Source organism: Arvicanthis niloticus, chromosome X (genome assembly GCF_011762505.2).
Source record: "Arvicanthis niloticus isolate mArvNil1 chromosome X, mArvNil1.pat.X, whole genome shotgun sequence".
NCBI lineage: Eukaryota > Metazoa > Chordata > Mammalia > Rodentia > Muridae > Arvicanthis > Arvicanthis niloticus.
Genome location: NC_047679.1, coordinates 99,728,505 through 99,747,113, shown reverse-complemented (window position 1 = coordinate 99,747,113; position 18,609 = coordinate 99,728,505). Strand labels below are relative to the sequence as shown.

Here is an 18,609-nt window from a genome sequence, read left to right as displayed (position 1 = left end):
AGAATGTGGAGCTGCTTTTACCAGCAAGCTTGAAGGAATGTTTAAAGACATGGAGCTTTCTAAAGACATCATGATTCAGTTCAAACAGGTAAAAGTGAGTTAACCTCTTACTTAGTTCCTTAAACTCAAGGATACTTAAGTTATGTCCTTGCAGCAGTTTGTATTGAAGAAGATAGAAACCCATATATTTTTTTACAAATACTTCTTGGCAACTTAAACAGTACAGTATAGGGAAAAGATAATCAATGAATTTAAAGTATATTTAGCTTACTTCAGGATTTAGTCATAATTAACATCCAGAATAAGACAGAAACATAAGTAAAATGTATTAGACTAAAGTTAGTATTAGAAGAATTGGACAGTAAGAGCAGGGCTTTTCTAATCAGTTGGAGTATTTGCCTATTAGGAGCTTGTAATGGGGATAGAAGGGAGGTGATCAAGGATGAGGGTGGTATATGCTATCTCTATTGACATTTGGGATGAGAATTTGGATCTATAGTTTTAAAGACATAAATAGAAGGTGGTTTTAAAATATTGGAAAAACATAAACAACCAGATGTAGTTTGTGTATTTTCAGTCCCAGCTGCATAAGATGCTGAAATAATATGTGGGCAATATAGTGAGACCCTGCCTCAAACAGCAGCAGCAGTAACGATTAGGCAGTAGTGATGGCAAATTAGATTTTATTCCTCAAGGATTCAATAATGACTTCTTGACTACTATATTGAAGGTGTTAAAGGAACCCAAAGACTCAAAGTTCATAATCATGGATCTTACAGTAGCCACAGAATAGGATTTATTTGCCTTGCCCTTTCCCCTTTTTTCCTTTCCCACTTCAAACAGGGAATGGAGCAATTGAAAAACCAGAGACTTAGGCTGGCTGGTAGGGTGAGGAATGGGAGTTGCTACAAGGTGTTCTAATCCATGTAGGGTCTCTAAAGGTGGGGATTAAAGGTAGCATTGGGGGAAAAGAATGGAGAAGAGATGCTATAACAGCATAACTATGTGTGAGAGAAGTTGAGTTGTTAATACCTAGGAAGTTTTCGTGGGATTTTTGTATGCTGCTATATCAAAATGGCCACCTGTGTATTTTTTCACTGCATTTTGTGTAGCCTTCATTTCAAGTCTTAATAATTGTTTTTATTTGTAGGATGGTCAGTATCCACATATATTTTTAGAAAAAGGAAATTCTTAATTTAGTCGATATTATGGTATAAGATATATATAATCTCTGTATGTGTTGATCTTATAGTATATGCAGAACCAGAATGTACCTGGCAATATTGAATTAACTGTAAATATCCTGACAATGGGTTACTGGCCAACATACGTGCCTATGGAAGTCCATTTGCCACCAGAGGTAAGATAAACTTTCAGAACTAAGCTATAGGCATAGAAACCATATTTTTTCTGTTTTTCATTTTAAAATATGTGAGTTTTAAAGGGTTATGTCAACAAATAGAGCAACAAAATATGACTGTTAATATTTCATTCTTTTACTTCATTTTCAACTAAGTTTCTAAATTGAGTCCTATTTTCCCCAATTATTCTGTTTCTTAGCTTATGACCCCTTAGTCTTCCCAGCTGTAAAAATGTTGCCCATATTTCACCTGAAGGCGGGATTGGTGGATGTGATGGACACATGACTTATCCCTTCATGCCTTGGAAACTGTCTTATTCAGGACCAAAACCTAGAATGTTGAATAAAGATACAGAGAGTCTGTGGAAAGAGTCATGGGTGCCCAAAAGAGTAGATTTTCCTCAATAAGGGAAGAATATGGTGAAGAAGAAGGGAAAGGCCAAAGCTTCAACTTTAGAAAAGAGTCACATTTAGCAGATGGTAAAAAGAGGAACCTGTAAAAGAAATGTAGGCAGAAGCAGCAGTGAGAGAAAGGCGTCAGTACAGTGTAGAAGCCCAAATCACCAGAGTGAAGGAATGATTGAATAACAGGGCAGAGAAGATGAAAGAGTGTGAAGTTCAAGGGCTGTTAGATCCGGTAGTCAGATTTTTGCTTTACATTAAAGGGATTGATACCTACTGATATAGTCATGAAAAGTATCAAAAGCTATTCCAGGTGGTGGTAAAGGATTGAGAGGGAGATCATTGATGTGGCCCAGGAGTCAAGGCACCTGCCACCAAGCTTGACCTCCTAGTTCAACCCCTGACCCCACATAGTGGAAAGAGGTAACTGACCCCCGAAAGTTGTCCTCTGACCTTCATTATTAGCACACGATGCATTTATACCCCACGTCATACATTCAATACGTAGTTAACAAAAACAGTGCTAAAGGTGGCATTGCATATGCAGCTTAAAGAAACACTTATTTTATTTGCTTTAGATGGTAAAGCTTCAGGAAATTTTCAAGACATTTTACTTAGGCAAGCACAGTGGCAGGAAACTCCAGTGGCAGTCAACCTTGGGACACTGTGTGCTAAAAGCTGAATTTAAAGAGGTAAGTGGATATTTCCAAATCTTAAGTTCTGTCTTCATCTTTAATATGGCTTATCCGTTGGTTTGAAGGTTCAAGCTGCTGTTTTATGAGTGTATCCTTGACACCTGCATAGCGACAGTGATAGGCTATTACAGCTTTGTGTGTATTTTAAGATGGTTACCTTTTCAGCAGTTGAGTTAGTCCTTGTCTAAAATTAAAAGCCTCCCTCTGTCTTTCTCTTTCCCTGTGGATGCAGAGTTTATACTATCTTATCAGAAATCATTTGGCTAGAAGCTAAAGAACAGAGTGGGAGATATAGGCAAACAGTATCCATTGGAAAAGGATCTGTATCTGTTATGAATGATCTGAATCAAGTAAAAATATATTTGAAAGTGGGGCATAGTGACACAGGACTATAATCCTACCACTTGGGAGACAGAGGCAGGAAGATTGGAGTTCAAGAACATATTTGGCTACAAAAGGAAGTCTGGATTGGGCTGCGAGAAACCCTGTCAAAAAAATGCATTTGGAATAGTAATTTCTTGCTGCTTATGGTGAATGATACATAGGGCTGACTTATTTTCATTACTTTGTTCTGTTTTAATGAGGATTATAGAAGACATTAATAGGCTAACTAATCCTTCACCCCATTTTCTGTAGACTCACACGTAAATCTCACACACATATTGCCATCTAAAGAAGCACTGTGGATACTGTTAATCGTCTAATGTTAATCATCTGTGCTTAACTCACTAATTAAAAGTGGGTTTCCTGTGAGAGATTATTACTTTTTGATTAATTTTTCATGTGTTTTAAAAAACAGGCAAAAAACCTCTGCTTTTTCTCCAACAGGGCAAAAAAGAACTTCAGGTCTCTCTTTTTCAAACCCTGGTGCTGCTAATGTTTAATGAAGGAGAGGAGTTCAGTTTAGAAGAGATCAAGCAAGCTACTGGGATAGGTTTGTACTGTGTCTGTCTAGTAGCAAGCGATTAATCTTAGTTCTTTATTCTTTGTAGTCACTGTGATCAGAGCTCTGAACATATAAGTTAATGATTCTCTCCTGTACTTTTAAAAAAAGATTTATTTCTTTGTGTGTAGCCTTTGTGTATACCACACATGTGCAGGAATCTGTGGGGTCCAGAAGGGGGCATTGTATCCCCTGGAACTTGAGTTTTAGGTGTTTGTGAGTCATCGTGTTAGGTGCTGGGAACTGTCTTCTGGTCCTCTGAAAGACCAGACAATAGACTTCAATGGTAAGATGTCTCTCCAGTCCCCTCCTCTGTATTCTTAATATTTCAAAACTAGTAAGTACCAGTATGTAGTGCTAACAAGAATTGTGGTAAGAGTAAAGTGAAGTGAGTAATGATTGTGGAAGGAAGTAGGACTTGAATTGGGCCTTCAAATTTTGATTGGAGAGATGGCATATGAAATAAAGGAAGTAGTGGGAGAAAAGATTTGAAAATAGGAGTGGCTAGTGTAGGTAGCAAGCCTGAAATGTGTGGTTGTAGCTTTGAATGGTGAGCTGTAAAATTCAATGTGAGAAGATTCTAGTCTAGAAGCTACGAAGATAACTCTGACATAAAGTCCTAAAAGAGGCTTCTGGTAGAATGTTTCCAACAGCAATGGAATTACTAGAGGTACAGCACAATGGAGAATGAAGACTTAAAAGATGATTCTGGGCTTTTCATAGGATTAGGTTAGAGTTAACCATCATTAGCAATGGAGCAGAGGGTTAATGGAGAACATATATATATAGTAAACATATATAGTAAACAGCCAAGTTGAGTGTCCTTTTAGTGACTGACTTGAGAGAAGGGAAATGTTGCATCAGAGGTTTTGGTACTTGTTTGCATGGATAATAATAGTTGCTTTTAGAAGACAAGTGGGAAAATGTTACTGGATAGCACAAAGAGCAGATGTTGGTGACAGTAGGGAAAACAAAGCAGTTTAGTAGAGAATGTCAGAGTTAGAGTGACACTGAATGTGGTGCTCATGCTAATAAGCTATGAACAAATAACTAACCATTATTTCTTTTTCAGAGGATGGAGAATTAAGAAGAACGCTGCAATCACTAGCTTGTGGCAAAGCTAGAGTTCTGGCTAAAAATCCAAAGGGCAAAGATATCGAAGATGGTGACAAATTTATTTGTAATGACGATTTCAAACACAAACTATTCAGGATAAAGATCAATCAAATCCAGATGAAAGAAACGGTAAACTTTTTGCTTTCTCCTAGTCCTACTATATAGGGTTAAATGTATTTATAGTAGAAATTTACAAATTAAAAGATACATATGCTTGAGTGTTTTAGCTGCTTGTACATTGCATCAGGGCTGGGACCCACATGTAAGAAGGGGGCATTGGATCCATTGGGACTGAAATTGCATGTGAACAGCCATATGGATGCTGGGATTCTAACTCATGTCCTCTTTGGCTGCTAAGCCATCTTTCCAGCTTCAAAATTTACAGTTTATTTTCTCAATGCTACCATTTCATGTAACATTTTCTGTGCCTATATCTGGCCTAATACATTTCAGTATTTGATATATTTCTTTTTGTCAAAAAGTAAACATAATATGGTTCACAGTCAATGTAGTTTTGTTCTGTTTGTTTTGCTTGGTTGGATTTTTTTTCTTGCATTGCCAGGGATGGGGAATGCAGGACCATGTTTGTTCTTCCATTGAGCTATTTCTGTATCCCATCAGTATAATTTCGTTTTTTCTTCCTGATTAATTTCCCTACATGTAGTGTTTCTTGCTCATATTCAGTTCCTCATTGTCCTGTACCACCATCACTTGCTGGTCTCCTTTCTCCCAAATAGTTGTCTTGCTTTAACATGTCTGTCTCTTGCACAAGTACACATGCACACATAATGCATATATAATCAAACCCAGATTTTATATGAGAGACATTGAGCTAGTTTGCATTTTTCTTTCTCCTTCAGTACTGATTTCTACTTTAATGTCGTGTGTGTGTGTGTGTGTGTGTGTGTGTGTGTGTGTGTGTGTGTGTGTGATATACATACATACATAAATACATACATATTTAAATCTGGATTTCACTTATCAAGCAAAATGTGATACTTGTCTTAAATCTGGCTTATTTTGCTTACCAAGATATCATTCATGATCCTACAGATTGTATCATTTTATTCTTTATGGCTGAGTAAATTTCTGTAGATTTCATCTGTTGATAGATATTTAGAATGATTGCATATGTTTATTCTTTTTTTTAAATAAGAGTGTCATTCCTGTAATCTCAGTGATAGGAAATGGAAGTCAGAGTAAAGTATATCCTTGGAGGCTCATGGAACAGGTAGCCTAGGCTATAGGGCAAAGTTCCAAGCTTATAAAGAAACCCTGTCTCAAACAGAAAATGAAAGGCACCTGAGCTTCAATGTCCAAGGTTGTCTTCTGATGTCCCCAACCAGACCCACATAATAGGAGGATACCCCCCCTACATACACATTAAAAAGAATCAACAGAATGGGCTAAATAGTTATATAATATTCTTGAACATACCTAAATCTTAATCTCTGATCTTTCTCTTAAAATGGCTTCCTGGGGGATGGAGAGATGGCGCAACAAGATTAAGAGCACTGCCTCCTGTTCCAGAGGATCCAGGTTCCTAGTACCCACATAGCAGCTCACAACTATCTGTAACTTCAGTTCTAGAAGATCTGTTACTCTCACATAGATAGACATATATGCAAGCAAAAGACCAGTGCACATGAAATAAAAATAGACATTTTTAAAAAGATGAATTTATGGAAGTAAATTTTTGGATCACTGAGTATAAACATTTTAAATTTTAGGGAAGGCCAGTAGACAACCTCCAATGTTATTCCTTTGGAGCTATCTACCCTTTTTCTTGACATGGTCTCTTACTTGCCTAGAACTCACTAATTAGCTAGACTGGCAGGCTGTCCATCAGGTACTAGGAATCCTGTTTTTACATGAATTCACAAAAAATCTAAATTTAAAAAATAGGTCCTCATGTTTGTAGGGAAAGCACTTGACCAACTGAATCTACCTCCCAGTGCTCAGAGGTGGTATTTTTCTCTTCTATATTGCATTACTTTGGTACAGAGCAGTAATGACAACAGAAAGGAACCATGTTTGTCAAGTTTTTTTTTTTTCTCATTTAGATAAGTCAGGTTCTTTAGAACAATAACATTGTTGTGATGTTCCTAATATACGGTTTGTGTTCCTAATTAAGTTTGACTTTATTTGAAAACTTGTTTTAGGTTGAAGAACAAGCAAGCACTACAGAAAGAGTATTTCAAGATAGACAGTACCAAATTGATGCTGCGATTGTCCGAATTATGAAGATGAGAAAAACACTTAGCCACAATCTTCTTGTTTCAGAAGTCTACAATCAGCTAAAATTTCCAGTAAAAGTAGGTGTTTCTGTGTCTCCATACTAAACGTGTTAATAGGTGAAATTTTTAGACACTAATCTTGCAAATATAGATGAAAGGCTTAAAGCCATTTGGAACAACATGTATTCATTTCCTATATTTGTATATGGGATTCACAAAAGAACTTTGTTTAGCAAAAGTGAGAACTGGTTTCCAAATCTACTCTCTGTACTTGCAAGTTTAATGAGTAAATATGATTGAAAATTTCAAAGTTACTATATATCTTTTGAATGTTACTTCTTTTCTGGAGATATCTTGACATTTGACAGATTTGGTTATTAGACTGAGTTATATCTTATACTTGGTTACCTATATAAATATTTACTGAAATCTGTTACAGAGGCTTCTGACTATATCTTAGTGGTAAAACACTTTTTGTGTCTTTTGAAAATGTCTAGCAGTGGGTCTAGTAAACTCGAATTGGTTAATATATGGGCACGATCCAATCCAAATGTCCAGTAGCAAAGGTGCTTAGATAATGAGGTGTTATACTAGACTGTTGTTCAAATTTTAAAATATTTTAAAACGTCTGTAATAAACATTTGATAGAGGTTGCCTAGACTCCTGGCTGTTAGGATTCCTGGCAGCTTTGGACTTTGATAAGTCACTTAATTTTGCTGAGCTGTTTGGAATTGATGGATATACTTACCTCCTAGTATTATTAATCATTTTATTTGTTTACATTTTAAATGATATCTCTCCCCCCCCCCCCCGCTTTCCAGGTTCCCCTTCACAGACCCCCCCCATCCCATCACTCCTAGTATTATTTTGAGGCTTATTGAAATAGGAAGTATAAAACACTTGATAGTGAGTTTAGTATGTATAGAGGTTTACTTGCAGTAGCTGTTACTTCTACTATTATAAAGTAGGATGCTGTTTCAAACTGCCTCTTCGTTACTACACCTGTACACATGCTCACTTAATCATTTCACCTACAGCAAGATTGTTTACTAATGCTAGAACATAGGAAATAACTAGAACTTTGATCATAACTAAAACCAATTTGATACTTAAACCTGGGGTTATTAGATGGAATTTTACTTCCTTTGTTTTCCGGTTTGGTTTGGATTGATTTTGGGATAGGGTCTTGCTGTTTTCCAAGGCTGACTTCACAATCAGTCCTTCATTTTTATCGATTCCATATCTGTGAATTCAACAAGCCAAAAGTTGAAAATGTCCTTTAAGAATGCAGTAGCTGGCCGGGCGGTGGGCAGAGGCAGGTGGATTTCTGAGTTCGAGGCCAGCCTGGTCTACAGAGTGAGTTCCAGGACAGCCAGGGCTATACAGAGAAACCCTGTGTCGAAAAACCAAAAAACAAAAAAACAAAAAATAATGCAGTAGCTGACTGGGAAGAAGACGAAGGCAGATACCTTGTAAATTGTAGGTTAACCTGGTCTACATAGTAAATACCAGGACAGCCAGGACTACAAAGAGAGACCCTGTCTCAAACACCCACGTCCATGCACACATACACTCACACATACTCTCTCCAGACACACTCCAAACAGATGCAGTAGCTGTGTAAGGCCATGTATTCCTAGCTACCAGCTGAGGCAGCAGCAATATTACTTGAGCTTCTCATCCTAACAAGAAATTGCATCTGTATTGAATATTCAATTTCTTTTCCTTTCTATCTCAGGTATTTTAAGTGATGTAGAGATATGTTTATGTCAGGGTCATTCATTCAAGAGAGAAGTGTAATTATCAACACAAGACTATTTATAGCTGGGCGGTGGTGGCGCACGGCTTTAATCCCAGCACTTGGGAGGCAGAGACAGGCGGATTTCTGAGTTCGAGGCCAGCCTGGTCTACAGAATGAGTTCCAGGACAGCCAGGACTACACAGAGAAACCCTGTCTCGAAAAAACAAACAAACAAAAAAGACTATTTATAAAAAAGATTGTATTTCTAATTATGTGTCTCTGGGGCATTTCCATGTGTGGACAGTTCTATTCAGTTCCACCTGGAGCTGGAGGTCCACGCAGTTGTGAACCACCTGACATCAGTGCCAGAGCCGAACTCCTCCTCTTCAACAGCAGTACACGCTAAGAGCCACCTCTCCAGCACTGAGACTTTGTTGCTGTTGTTTGTGACAATGTCTAATATATCCCAGGCTGGCCTTCAGTTCCCTTTGTAGCCGTGTCTGAATATAGGCATGTTCTACCATGCCCAGTTCTAAATTGTCATAATGAAATTTTAACTACAAGATTCAGAGATCCAAATCGCTTCTATAAATCGTTAAAATTCATAGTAAACCAGAAACATACAGGTATGAATTAATGTGATACTTTTCAAATTTCCTGTAGTTTTGTGAATGTGTGTTATTGAGGAATAGCACCTAGGCCCCTTCCATATGCTAGTAAAAGCCTTAACTGCCCCAACCCTTTTGTTTGTTTTTTTTTTTTTGCCAACTTTCATGAACTGACTATTGCCATTCCTCAAGTTCCCCAGGTAGCAAGGATTATGTAGACGTATGCCAGTAGGTCCAGTATTTTATATAGTTCACACAGCAGTTTCTCTTACACATTTTAATTCATGTGTTGTTTATTTACTTCATTTTAGGTTTGTTTGTTCGTTTGTGACAGAGAGTCTTATTGTGTACCCCAAGCAGGTCTTACTCTTGAATCCTCTTGGGTCTGGCCTCCCACTTGCTGGGATTTTAGAAGTATGCTACAATGCTCCAGCTATATTTAATTTAAGTTTATTTAATTTAGAGACAGGGCTTGTCATGCACTCTAGCTGTCCAGGAACTCATTATGTAGACCAGACTGGCCTCAAACTCAGAGATCTGCCTGCCTCTGTGTAGTCACTTCTGGCCTTTGTTCTCTTTTTTTTTTAAATGGGATGTTGGTAGATAGACTTAATACTGATGTTTAAAAGGGTTTTGCATTGAAAATATGCTTTCTCTTACAGCCTGCTGATCTTAAGAAGAGAATAGAATCCCTAATTGACCGGGACTACATGGAAAGAGATAAAGAAAACCCAAATCAGTACAACTATATTGCATAGAATGTTGGCCTTGGAACATTTGTTGTCATAATGCCATAGCCAATGCATAAACTAACTTGTTGAATCTCATGTTATTTGACTTCTTTTATACTTCCGATGACCAAATGAAGCAGTGTAATGGGAATAGTTGCGTGGACTTTTCTCAGTGGTTAACATACCCATTTTAAAGAGTAATACTTAACCTTTAAGAAGAATGTTGTTGAACTCTATGCATGTTATTTAGTATGATGTGCAGAAAGTACCTGGGTCTTCATGATTCCTTTTGGAACTGGGGAAGAGATCCCTATGGCCATTTAAAAGGGGAGGGTGATTCTTACACATCATCAATAAAGCAAAAGGTTTATTTGCCTAAAAGTCATTTAAAGATACTTAAACTGCATGCAAATTTTATTTACTGTACAGAGTTCTGGATGTATTTATCAAATAGAAAAACCACCCTGGACTTTGGTTGTTAACCCATTTTGTGGTTTCCCTTGAAAAGAAGAGTAAGATTTCATTGTTGGCGTTCTGTTACACTGAAAGGGAAAAAAAAACCTTATTTGGAAACAAGTTTTTCAAGTAGGGTGACTGACTGTTCCTTCCATCATACCTTAAATATTCACATCCTAAAGGTTTCCCATTATGACTCTGGGATGTGTACATAAGACTTAGCCCCAAATTCACTGTGCTGGTTAACAGGAACTTGTTAAAATAGAAAAATTGCCATTCATCTTGTGCCACAAGAACACAACATAGTAAGAGGGGAAACCCAGTTCTTTCGATTAAAACTGAATACAGTATGAAAATCACAGGAGACAGAATCAACAAGTAAGCTTTGTAAAATGCAGGAGTAAACATTTACCAGCTGCCTTTCATCGTGCTTCACTCTTTAAATGTTTGCATCATTTTGTCTACAGTTTGGGCAGATTGTCTACTGTCAGAGGGTTCCTAAGATTTGCATTCCATTTTTTTTCTACTATTTTTTTTTTTTTTTTTTTTACTGTCATGCTCCTCCTGACTTGGAGAAACTCAACATATGATAGTCTCCCTTATCTTCCTTACATACTCCGTATTTGAAACCTTCAAGTTCTGTATTCCTTTTTAAAAATTGCTTGAATTTAAGAGTTCTCATAGCCATTGGACACCTGCTTTTCAGGGAAGTATCTCCAATTGGTCACACACAGAAAATAACAAAAGTTTTTTTTTTTTTTTTTTTTTTTTTTTTTTTTTTTTTTTTGAGACAGGGTTTCTTTGTGTAGCCCTGGCTGTCTGGAACTCACTCTGTAGACTAGGCTGGCCTCGAACTCAGAAATCCTCCAGCCTCTGCCTCTCAAGCGCTGGGTTTAAAGGCATGCACCACCACCACCCGGCTAAGTATTGTTTTTCAAATTCAAAATGTTAGTAAAAGAGTTCATCACCAGAGGGTTTTGCTTTGCTTCCTGGTTTCTCTTTCCATGAAGGAAATTGATTATGGCAAAGAAGCAGACTATTTTGGTGTTTTCTTTTAAATTAGAACTTCTTCATTGTTTTCTCCACTAGCATATATCTTTGTCTTTATGGATCAATTAGGGGTACCTTGAGCTTAGAAGACTTGGGGGCTCTTATGTCTACTATTGTTTTCTTGAATTTTCAAAGACCTGTGGCCAGCTATCTGTATTTTTTTAAGTTGCCTATTTGTCTCTAATGCACCAACTTGCACGCCGTTTGACTATGTATAGTATTTAGAGTTAACTTCCCAGTTCTTTCTGAGCAGCTGTTTTGTATATTGTTTTCCAGCTCCTCCCTGATTTCCTTACAGGAGCTCTTCTGACAAGGAATGTGGCTGTTATGTTTACTGGACCATCAACATCAGTGTTCTGATTCATCCCTGTTGGTCTCTGGGATATGGAGACTATTACACCACTCACTAGTTACACTCTTTAAATAATTTTTAGGTACATTCGTTCCTACTAGGATGCTCTTGATACCACCTTCATTATCTTGAAAGCGGGTCCCTGTCCTGAAGTTCTTAACTCTTTGAAAACTTGATGGTGTTTCAGCTGAAAAATTATCCAGACTACTAAGGGAAACTGTTTATGAAACTGAAAAGTAATGGCAAACTATGTTGGGTTATTAAGAATTTCAGTTGTTCTGTATCAGTTGAATTCTTGTGTTCTTTTCCCTGTGTATGTGTGGTGGTTCTATTTTTCTCCAATAAAACTTTTATTTTAAAAAAATGTTTCTGGGGAAAGATCTTAAACTCCAAATATTATGAAAAATTTATAAAGGTAGAATATATAAAATCTTCCTAATGACTTCCTTAATTCACATTTGACGTTCATATTTGATTATTTTTAGACTTTTTCTTGGTTATTTTGCTGGTAGTTTTGAGATACTGTGGAGGAGGTTATGGTAAAAAGTAAATTTTCTAGTATTCTCAAAGTAGACAATTATTTCCACTTTAGAAAAGTCAAGGGCAAGTGTAAATATTTTTCATTCAAACTTTGCAGCAATTTCATGTCAGTATAGAAGTAGTTTATATTGAAGTTGGAAGAAAAAGAAGACATTCTTGTGTTGTGGTGCTTGATATTCTGTTCTGTTCTGAACAAAAGCCTGTCACAGATATTATTACTCAGTGTTTTCCCAATTCAGTTTTCCCAATTCAGTTCCTGAGTCTGCTGAATGGTGACTTAAACTTTATATATACTTTACCATATACTTTGCTATATTCTTTACATCTTCGCTTGTGTGTGTGTGTGTGTGTTCGTGTTCATACAGGAAAGGAAATCAGTTTATTCTGTATATCCATCAATACCTAAGGATTGACAAGTTTATGTTCTAATATCCATAAATGTTTTTTCTCTGGGACAGAGTCTTGCTGTGTAGCCCGTACTGTGTATTTATATGGTTTGACTACGTATAGTATTTAGATTTAACTTCCCAGTTCTTTCTGAGCAGCTACTTCATAATTTTTCCAGATTATAGCTGTGCGCCACCATGTCTTTCTTGCCTCACACATCTTTAATTGTATGATTTTTTTTTGTCTGTTTTAATGACCACTCTGTATAATGTTACACATGATAAAAAGTTACATATTTCACTTTTCATTCATATGAAGTTGCCAAAACAAATAGTTTATTAAGAAGAAAGACCCAAGGATACTAGAACTTTATATAACAGCACCTTTTTTTTTTTTTTTTTTTTTTTTTTTTTTTTGGTTTTTCGAGACAAAGTGTTCTTTTCTAATGCTTCATTAAAGCAGAGGAAGGTGGATGGATCTGTCAGTTCCAGGCCAGTCAGGGCTGCATAATAATGAGACCCTATCTGAGAAATAGCAATAAAACCCCAAATTCCTGTTTAACATTGACATAGTGATCTGGTTCAAATCATATACTTCAATTATTTTTTTCTTACTGTTATTAGAATGAAGTATTCTTTTAAATTGACATACACTTTTATAGTTAACATTTAAAAGTATTGTCTAGCACAGTTAAAAGAACCAATTTATTTTTATAAAACATTCTTATTTGCTATAGAATGTAAGAATGTATACTGTTGAAAACATTAGAACTTAGTAGTTTTACAAGGTACAAAACCATCTTTCACCCTCTAATTCCTGTATCTCTTTCCATTTTTATTTTCTATTATGGTAAAATACACAACATTTACCATCCTAGCCATGTGCTGTGTGGTTATCATTTTGTAGTTTCAGAATATTTCCAGCACCTATTATTGACCAGTTATTTCCCGTTTCTGCTCTACCCAGCCCCTGGAAACCACTGACCTGGATGGATGGATATATATATGTATGTATGTATATGTGTGTGTGTGTGTGTGTGTGTATTCCACATCACTGCAATCATGACTTATGTTGGATCTCTTTCCTTAGCATGATGTTTTTCAAGGTTCATTCGTACATGTCAGGTCCTCATTTTCTCTTATAACTGAATTATATATGTGTATTTACCCAAAGTAGTCATTAAATGTATGGGTTTTCACTTTTTGTTTCAGTATCTTTTGAATATACACAGAATGAAACTGCCAAGTTATATGGTGATTCTATGCTAAACTTACAAAGGAATCTTCGAATTACATTGCTGCCAGTAGCATCTAAGAGTTCTGTTATGGCTATTCTAAAGGGCATGAAGTAGGTTCATAGTGGTTTGGGGTTTTATTTCCCTAATAACTATTTTACATGTCATATGCTTGTTTGCCATTTGTAGCTTTTCTCCTTGATGTCTTCACATTGTACATTTTCACATAGTATTCCTTGTCTTTTGTTACTGAATTATAAGAGTTCCCCATATGCAGATGCTAGAGTCTTATCAAACAATAGTCTGGTAATAATTTATCTAGTTAAAAGTTGTCTTTCCCATGTATTCTTTACACAAAAATATTTCATTTTTATCACATTTATTTGTGCATGCACATGTGCCATTGCACACATGTGGAAGTCAGAAGACAACTTGTTCTCTCCTTTCACCTTGTAGATCCCAGGGATTGAACTCAAGTAGGCAAGTGCCTTTAACCTGCTAAGCCAGCTCACTAGTGCAGAAGTATTTAGGAAGTAGAGTTAATCAACTTTTTTTCTTTTGTTGCTTGTGTTTGGTATTTTGAAGAAATTCTTGGCACATCCTCATTCATTTGGGTTCTGGATTTACTTACTGTTTCTAAGAGTTTAATCTAGTTTTAATTGTCCTTTGAGTTAAATTTTCTGTGTGATATGAGACAAGTGTTCTTTATTCTTTTGTGTAGGGATATTAAGTTCTCCCACTTGAAGAGATAGTTTCCCCTCTTAAATGACATTGCCACTTCTTTCCTCTTTTCTCCACAGAGAGACAGGGTTTCTCTCTGTAGCCATGGCTGTCCTGGAACTCCCTCTGTAGACCAGGCTGGCCTGGGACTCAGAGATCCACCTGTCTCTGCCTCCTGAGTGCTGGATTTAAAGATGTATGCTACCACCACCCAGCTTATTTTATTTTTAATGTTCAGTTTTTGGTTTGGTTGGCTTAGTTTTTCTTTGTTTAGTTTTTGTTTTTTGAGTCTCACTTAAGTACCGGGCCTTTCTGTCTCCCAAGTGCTGGGATTAAAGGTGTGCACCAGTACACCCAGCTGGATCTATATATTGAATCATTATGCTAGTACTACACTGTTTTGATTAACTGTGGCTCTGTAAAACATTTTAAAGTTAGGGTGTATGAGTTACAACTTTGCTTTTCCTTTTTGAGATGATTTTTATCTATTTGAATAAACTTTTTTTTAAAGATTTATTTATTTTATGTATGTGAATACACTGCAGTAGTTGTCTTCAGACACACCAGAAGAGGGCATCAGACCCCATTACAGATGGTTGTGAGCCACCATGTGGTTGCTGGGAATTCAACTCAGGACCTCTGGAAGAGCAGTCAGTGTTCTTAACCACTGAGCCATCTCTCCAGCCCCTTGGGTAAACTTTTAACAGCAGTTTTTCCATTTAAGTCTAATGACTACAAGATGTATATATTTTAGGTCTCTTAAAATTTCAGTTAGATTTGCACTTTTCATGTAAAGTTTTATATTAGTCCCTAAATATACCTAAATATAATACTCTAATGCTCTTAGGAAACTGTCTTCTGAACTTATTCACACATGTATTTCCAGTCTATATAATCATCTACTACCAGTGGTTCTCAATCTTCCTAATACTGGAACCAGTTAATATAGTTGCTCATGTTGTGATGACCCCTAACTATAAAATTATTTTCATTGCTACTTCATAAATAATCTGCTAACATTATGAATTGTAATTTAAATATCTGATATGCAGGACACAGAGATTGAGAACTACTGGTTCTGCAACTGATTTTTTAACTTGATAATTCTGCAACTGAATTTTCACTTGATAATTTTGTATCCTCAATTTTGCGCCAGCAGTGCTGGTGCACGCCTTTAATCCCAGCACTTGGGAGGCAGAGGCAGGCAGATTTCTGAGTTCGAGGCCAGCCTGGTCTACAGAGTGAGTTCTAGGACAGCCAGGGCTATACAGAGAAACCCTGTCTCGAAAAACAACAACAAAAAACCAAAAACAATTTTGTGTTGATTTGTTGGTGCTTATATATTTTCACGGGTTTTATTTAATAGCATCTTATTTTGTCTTTTTTTTTTCCCAGAGGTTAGGACCGAACCCAGGGCCTTGTGCTTGCTAGGAGCACTCTGCCACTGAGCTAAATCCCCAACCTCTACTTTAGTATCTTAACCATGTAGTTTAGGTACCTTTTCTCTTTTGCCTGGTGTGTGAGCCTAGTGTGTGTGCTGGAGCATCTAATACAACTTTGAAAAATTTTGGGAGTTTGATAAATACCCATTTATAAGAACAGGGAGTTTCTTTTCATGCCTAGTTTGAAGAGTTTGATTTTTCTTTTCATGCCTGGAGAGTTTGATTTTTGTGTTCACTGGCATTTATACATGTGCACTTATATTACCTTTAGAGGCCACAGAAGGACATTGGATCCCCTGGAACTGGAGTTACAGTTTTGGGCCACCAGGTGGTTGCTAGTAACTGAACCTGGGGTTGTCAGCAAGAATAGCCAGATTTAACCATTGAGCCAGCTCCTGGGATTTGATTTTTAATTATTGAGCCATGTGATACTTTATCTGCTAGCTTTCTGTATCAGTTGAGGCAGTTGTGGTATTTTTTTCATTATGTTAATGTGCACTACATTGGATTCCTTTACATATGTTTCAACAATTCTAATCTTAGTAAAATGCCATGTTGGGCATGTTATTGTTTGATGTTGTGAATTTGCTTATTAGTGTTGGAGATTTCTACATAAGTGTTCATAAGAAATTTGTCTGTAGTATTCTTTTTTAAAGTATTTCATGACATTTGGGCTGTGTGGGGGAGTCCATGCCAAGGTGTTTGTGTGGAACTTAGGTGACAGCTTGCAGGAGTCAGTTTTCTTCCACCATGTTGTCCTGAGGGATTTACCTCTGGCAGCTTTGCACCTTTGTCTGCTGAGCCATAATACCAGCCTGTTGTATGCTTACTATATTTTTATTACCAGGTAATACTAGCCTCATAATACAGCTACTCTTTACTCTTCTAGCATTTGGAACACAGAGAAGATTTGGCCTTTAAATATTAATACCTTCCTTTAAATATTAATAGAATTCATTGCGAAGCTTTCTTATTCTGCTGTCTGATTCTGGACTTTTCTTTTGGTGAAGGCTTTTGGTTAGTGATTCAATTTATTTTTTTCTTTTTGTTTGCTTTTTACACACTCCACAGAGCTAACCTGGAACTCACTTTGTAGCCTAGCCTAGTCTCAAACTTGAAGCTGTTCAGCCTTTAACCTCCATGCTGAATGGTGAGGTTATATAAATGAGTCACTTTCTTTGCTTCAGCTTCTTGTGGATATTTATATTAACTTGTAAACAGCTTTTAAATTTATTTCTTGGCTATGTGTGTGCATGCGGACGTCCATGCAACATTTTGCATATGGATAGATTGTGGAAGTTAATACTCTCCAGCATGTAGATTCTGGAATTATATTCAGGTCATCGGTTTGGGTACCAAAAACCTTTGCATTTTCTATTAATTTTTCATTTATTATCTCATATCTTTGTTCTCGGTTTAGTTTGTACCTATTTGGTTTTGTGAATGTGTGTTTGTATGTGCTATTTTTGTGTGTTTGTGTGTGTCATGTGTTCGTGTGTGTCATGTGTTCGTGTGTGTGTGTGTGTGTGTGTGTGTGTGTGTGTGTGTGTGTGTGCAAGCACATATGCACTCACATGGAAAAAAGTTTTGGAGATTTTCCTTTATTGATCTCCATCTCCCTGTAGCTGGAGCTCAGCAATTGAGCAATACTGGCTGGCCAGCAAGCTTCAGAGCCCCTCCTGACTCTGTCTCTATGTCCCTGGGGTTATATGCATTCTCTCCCACATCTAGCTTTTTACATGGGTTTGGGGATTTAAGCACAGCTGCTCATGCCTGGTCACTACACAGGTTACTGACTGGATCATCTTCCCATCTCATCCCCATTGTTTTGGTTCTTGTATAAAGCTATCTTACCGATTTAATCTTTTTGTAGCATAGGTGGCATGTGTGTGGAAGTCAGAGGATGGCTTCCAGGTATTCTAAGTGTCCTGAGGATCCAACTCAGGTTGTTAGTCTTGGCAGGCTATAACACCTTTGTCTTCTAAGCCCTCCGGCTTGCCTTCACTCCTAACACCTTCTTGTAATGGAAGGAAATTATATTTGATTTCATTCTTTGTATTGTTTTTTGTTGTTGTTGTTGTTTTTATTTCATTCTTTGTAAACTTGAAACTTGTATGCCCTAATCAGTGATCTAACCCAGAGAATGTTCTGAGGAGACTTGAGGAGAGCATACATGCTGATTTGGGTGGGGTGTTCTGTTACACCTGGGAAGGCAAGTAGGTTTGAATCATTTACATTCACTGTTTCCCTATTCAGCTTCAATCTGTAGGACACTGAAGTCTCTTCAAAGCTTCATCTGCAGTTGTACCCCATTTTCCCCTTCAGTTCTAGCAGTTCTTGCTTCATGTGTTCCATCCTTTTGATGAATTGACTCCACCTAATACTGTTGTTCCTTGTGTCATATAATGTATAGAGTTCCGCTCGCATATTCTTAGCTGAAGTTAGAAATATCCTAGCTCTCAACATTTTATACTTTTTATGTCTCTGTACCAACCCTTTATTTTCATTATGTTTGTGTCTGTAGACAGGCTATAGTTAGATCATATTTTTAAAATCCATTTCTCCAATATCTACTTTTTCAAATTAGGGAGTTAA

General features: G+C 36.9%; 1 protein-coding gene across 4 annotated transcripts in view; it reads left to right on the top strand.

Moving 5' to 3' along the window:
- The window catches only part of Cul4b (cullin 4B), a 91,222-nt gene extending 80,994 nt beyond the window's left edge, over window positions 1–10,228 (top strand). For 3 of the 4 annotated variants that reach the window (XM_076918229.1, XM_034486130.3, XM_076918230.1), the window contains 7 exons: window positions 3–94; window positions 1,253–1,360; window positions 2,341–2,454; window positions 3,286–3,391; window positions 4,473–4,645; window positions 6,679–6,831; window positions 9,765–10,228. In XM_076918229.1, the coding sequence (XP_076774344.1) occupies window positions 3–94; window positions 1,253–1,360; window positions 2,341–2,454; window positions 3,286–3,391; window positions 4,473–4,645; window positions 6,679–6,831; window positions 9,765–9,860 (842 nt within the window). In that variant the 3' untranslated portion in view covers window positions 9,861–10,228. The remainder of the gene's footprint in view (window positions 1–2; window positions 95–1,252; window positions 1,361–2,340; window positions 2,455–3,285; window positions 3,392–4,472; window positions 4,646–6,678; window positions 6,832–9,764) is intronic. The other variant, XM_034486129.2, reaches the window with a different exon arrangement.
- Window positions 10,229–18,609: the final 8,381 nt, after the last annotated feature.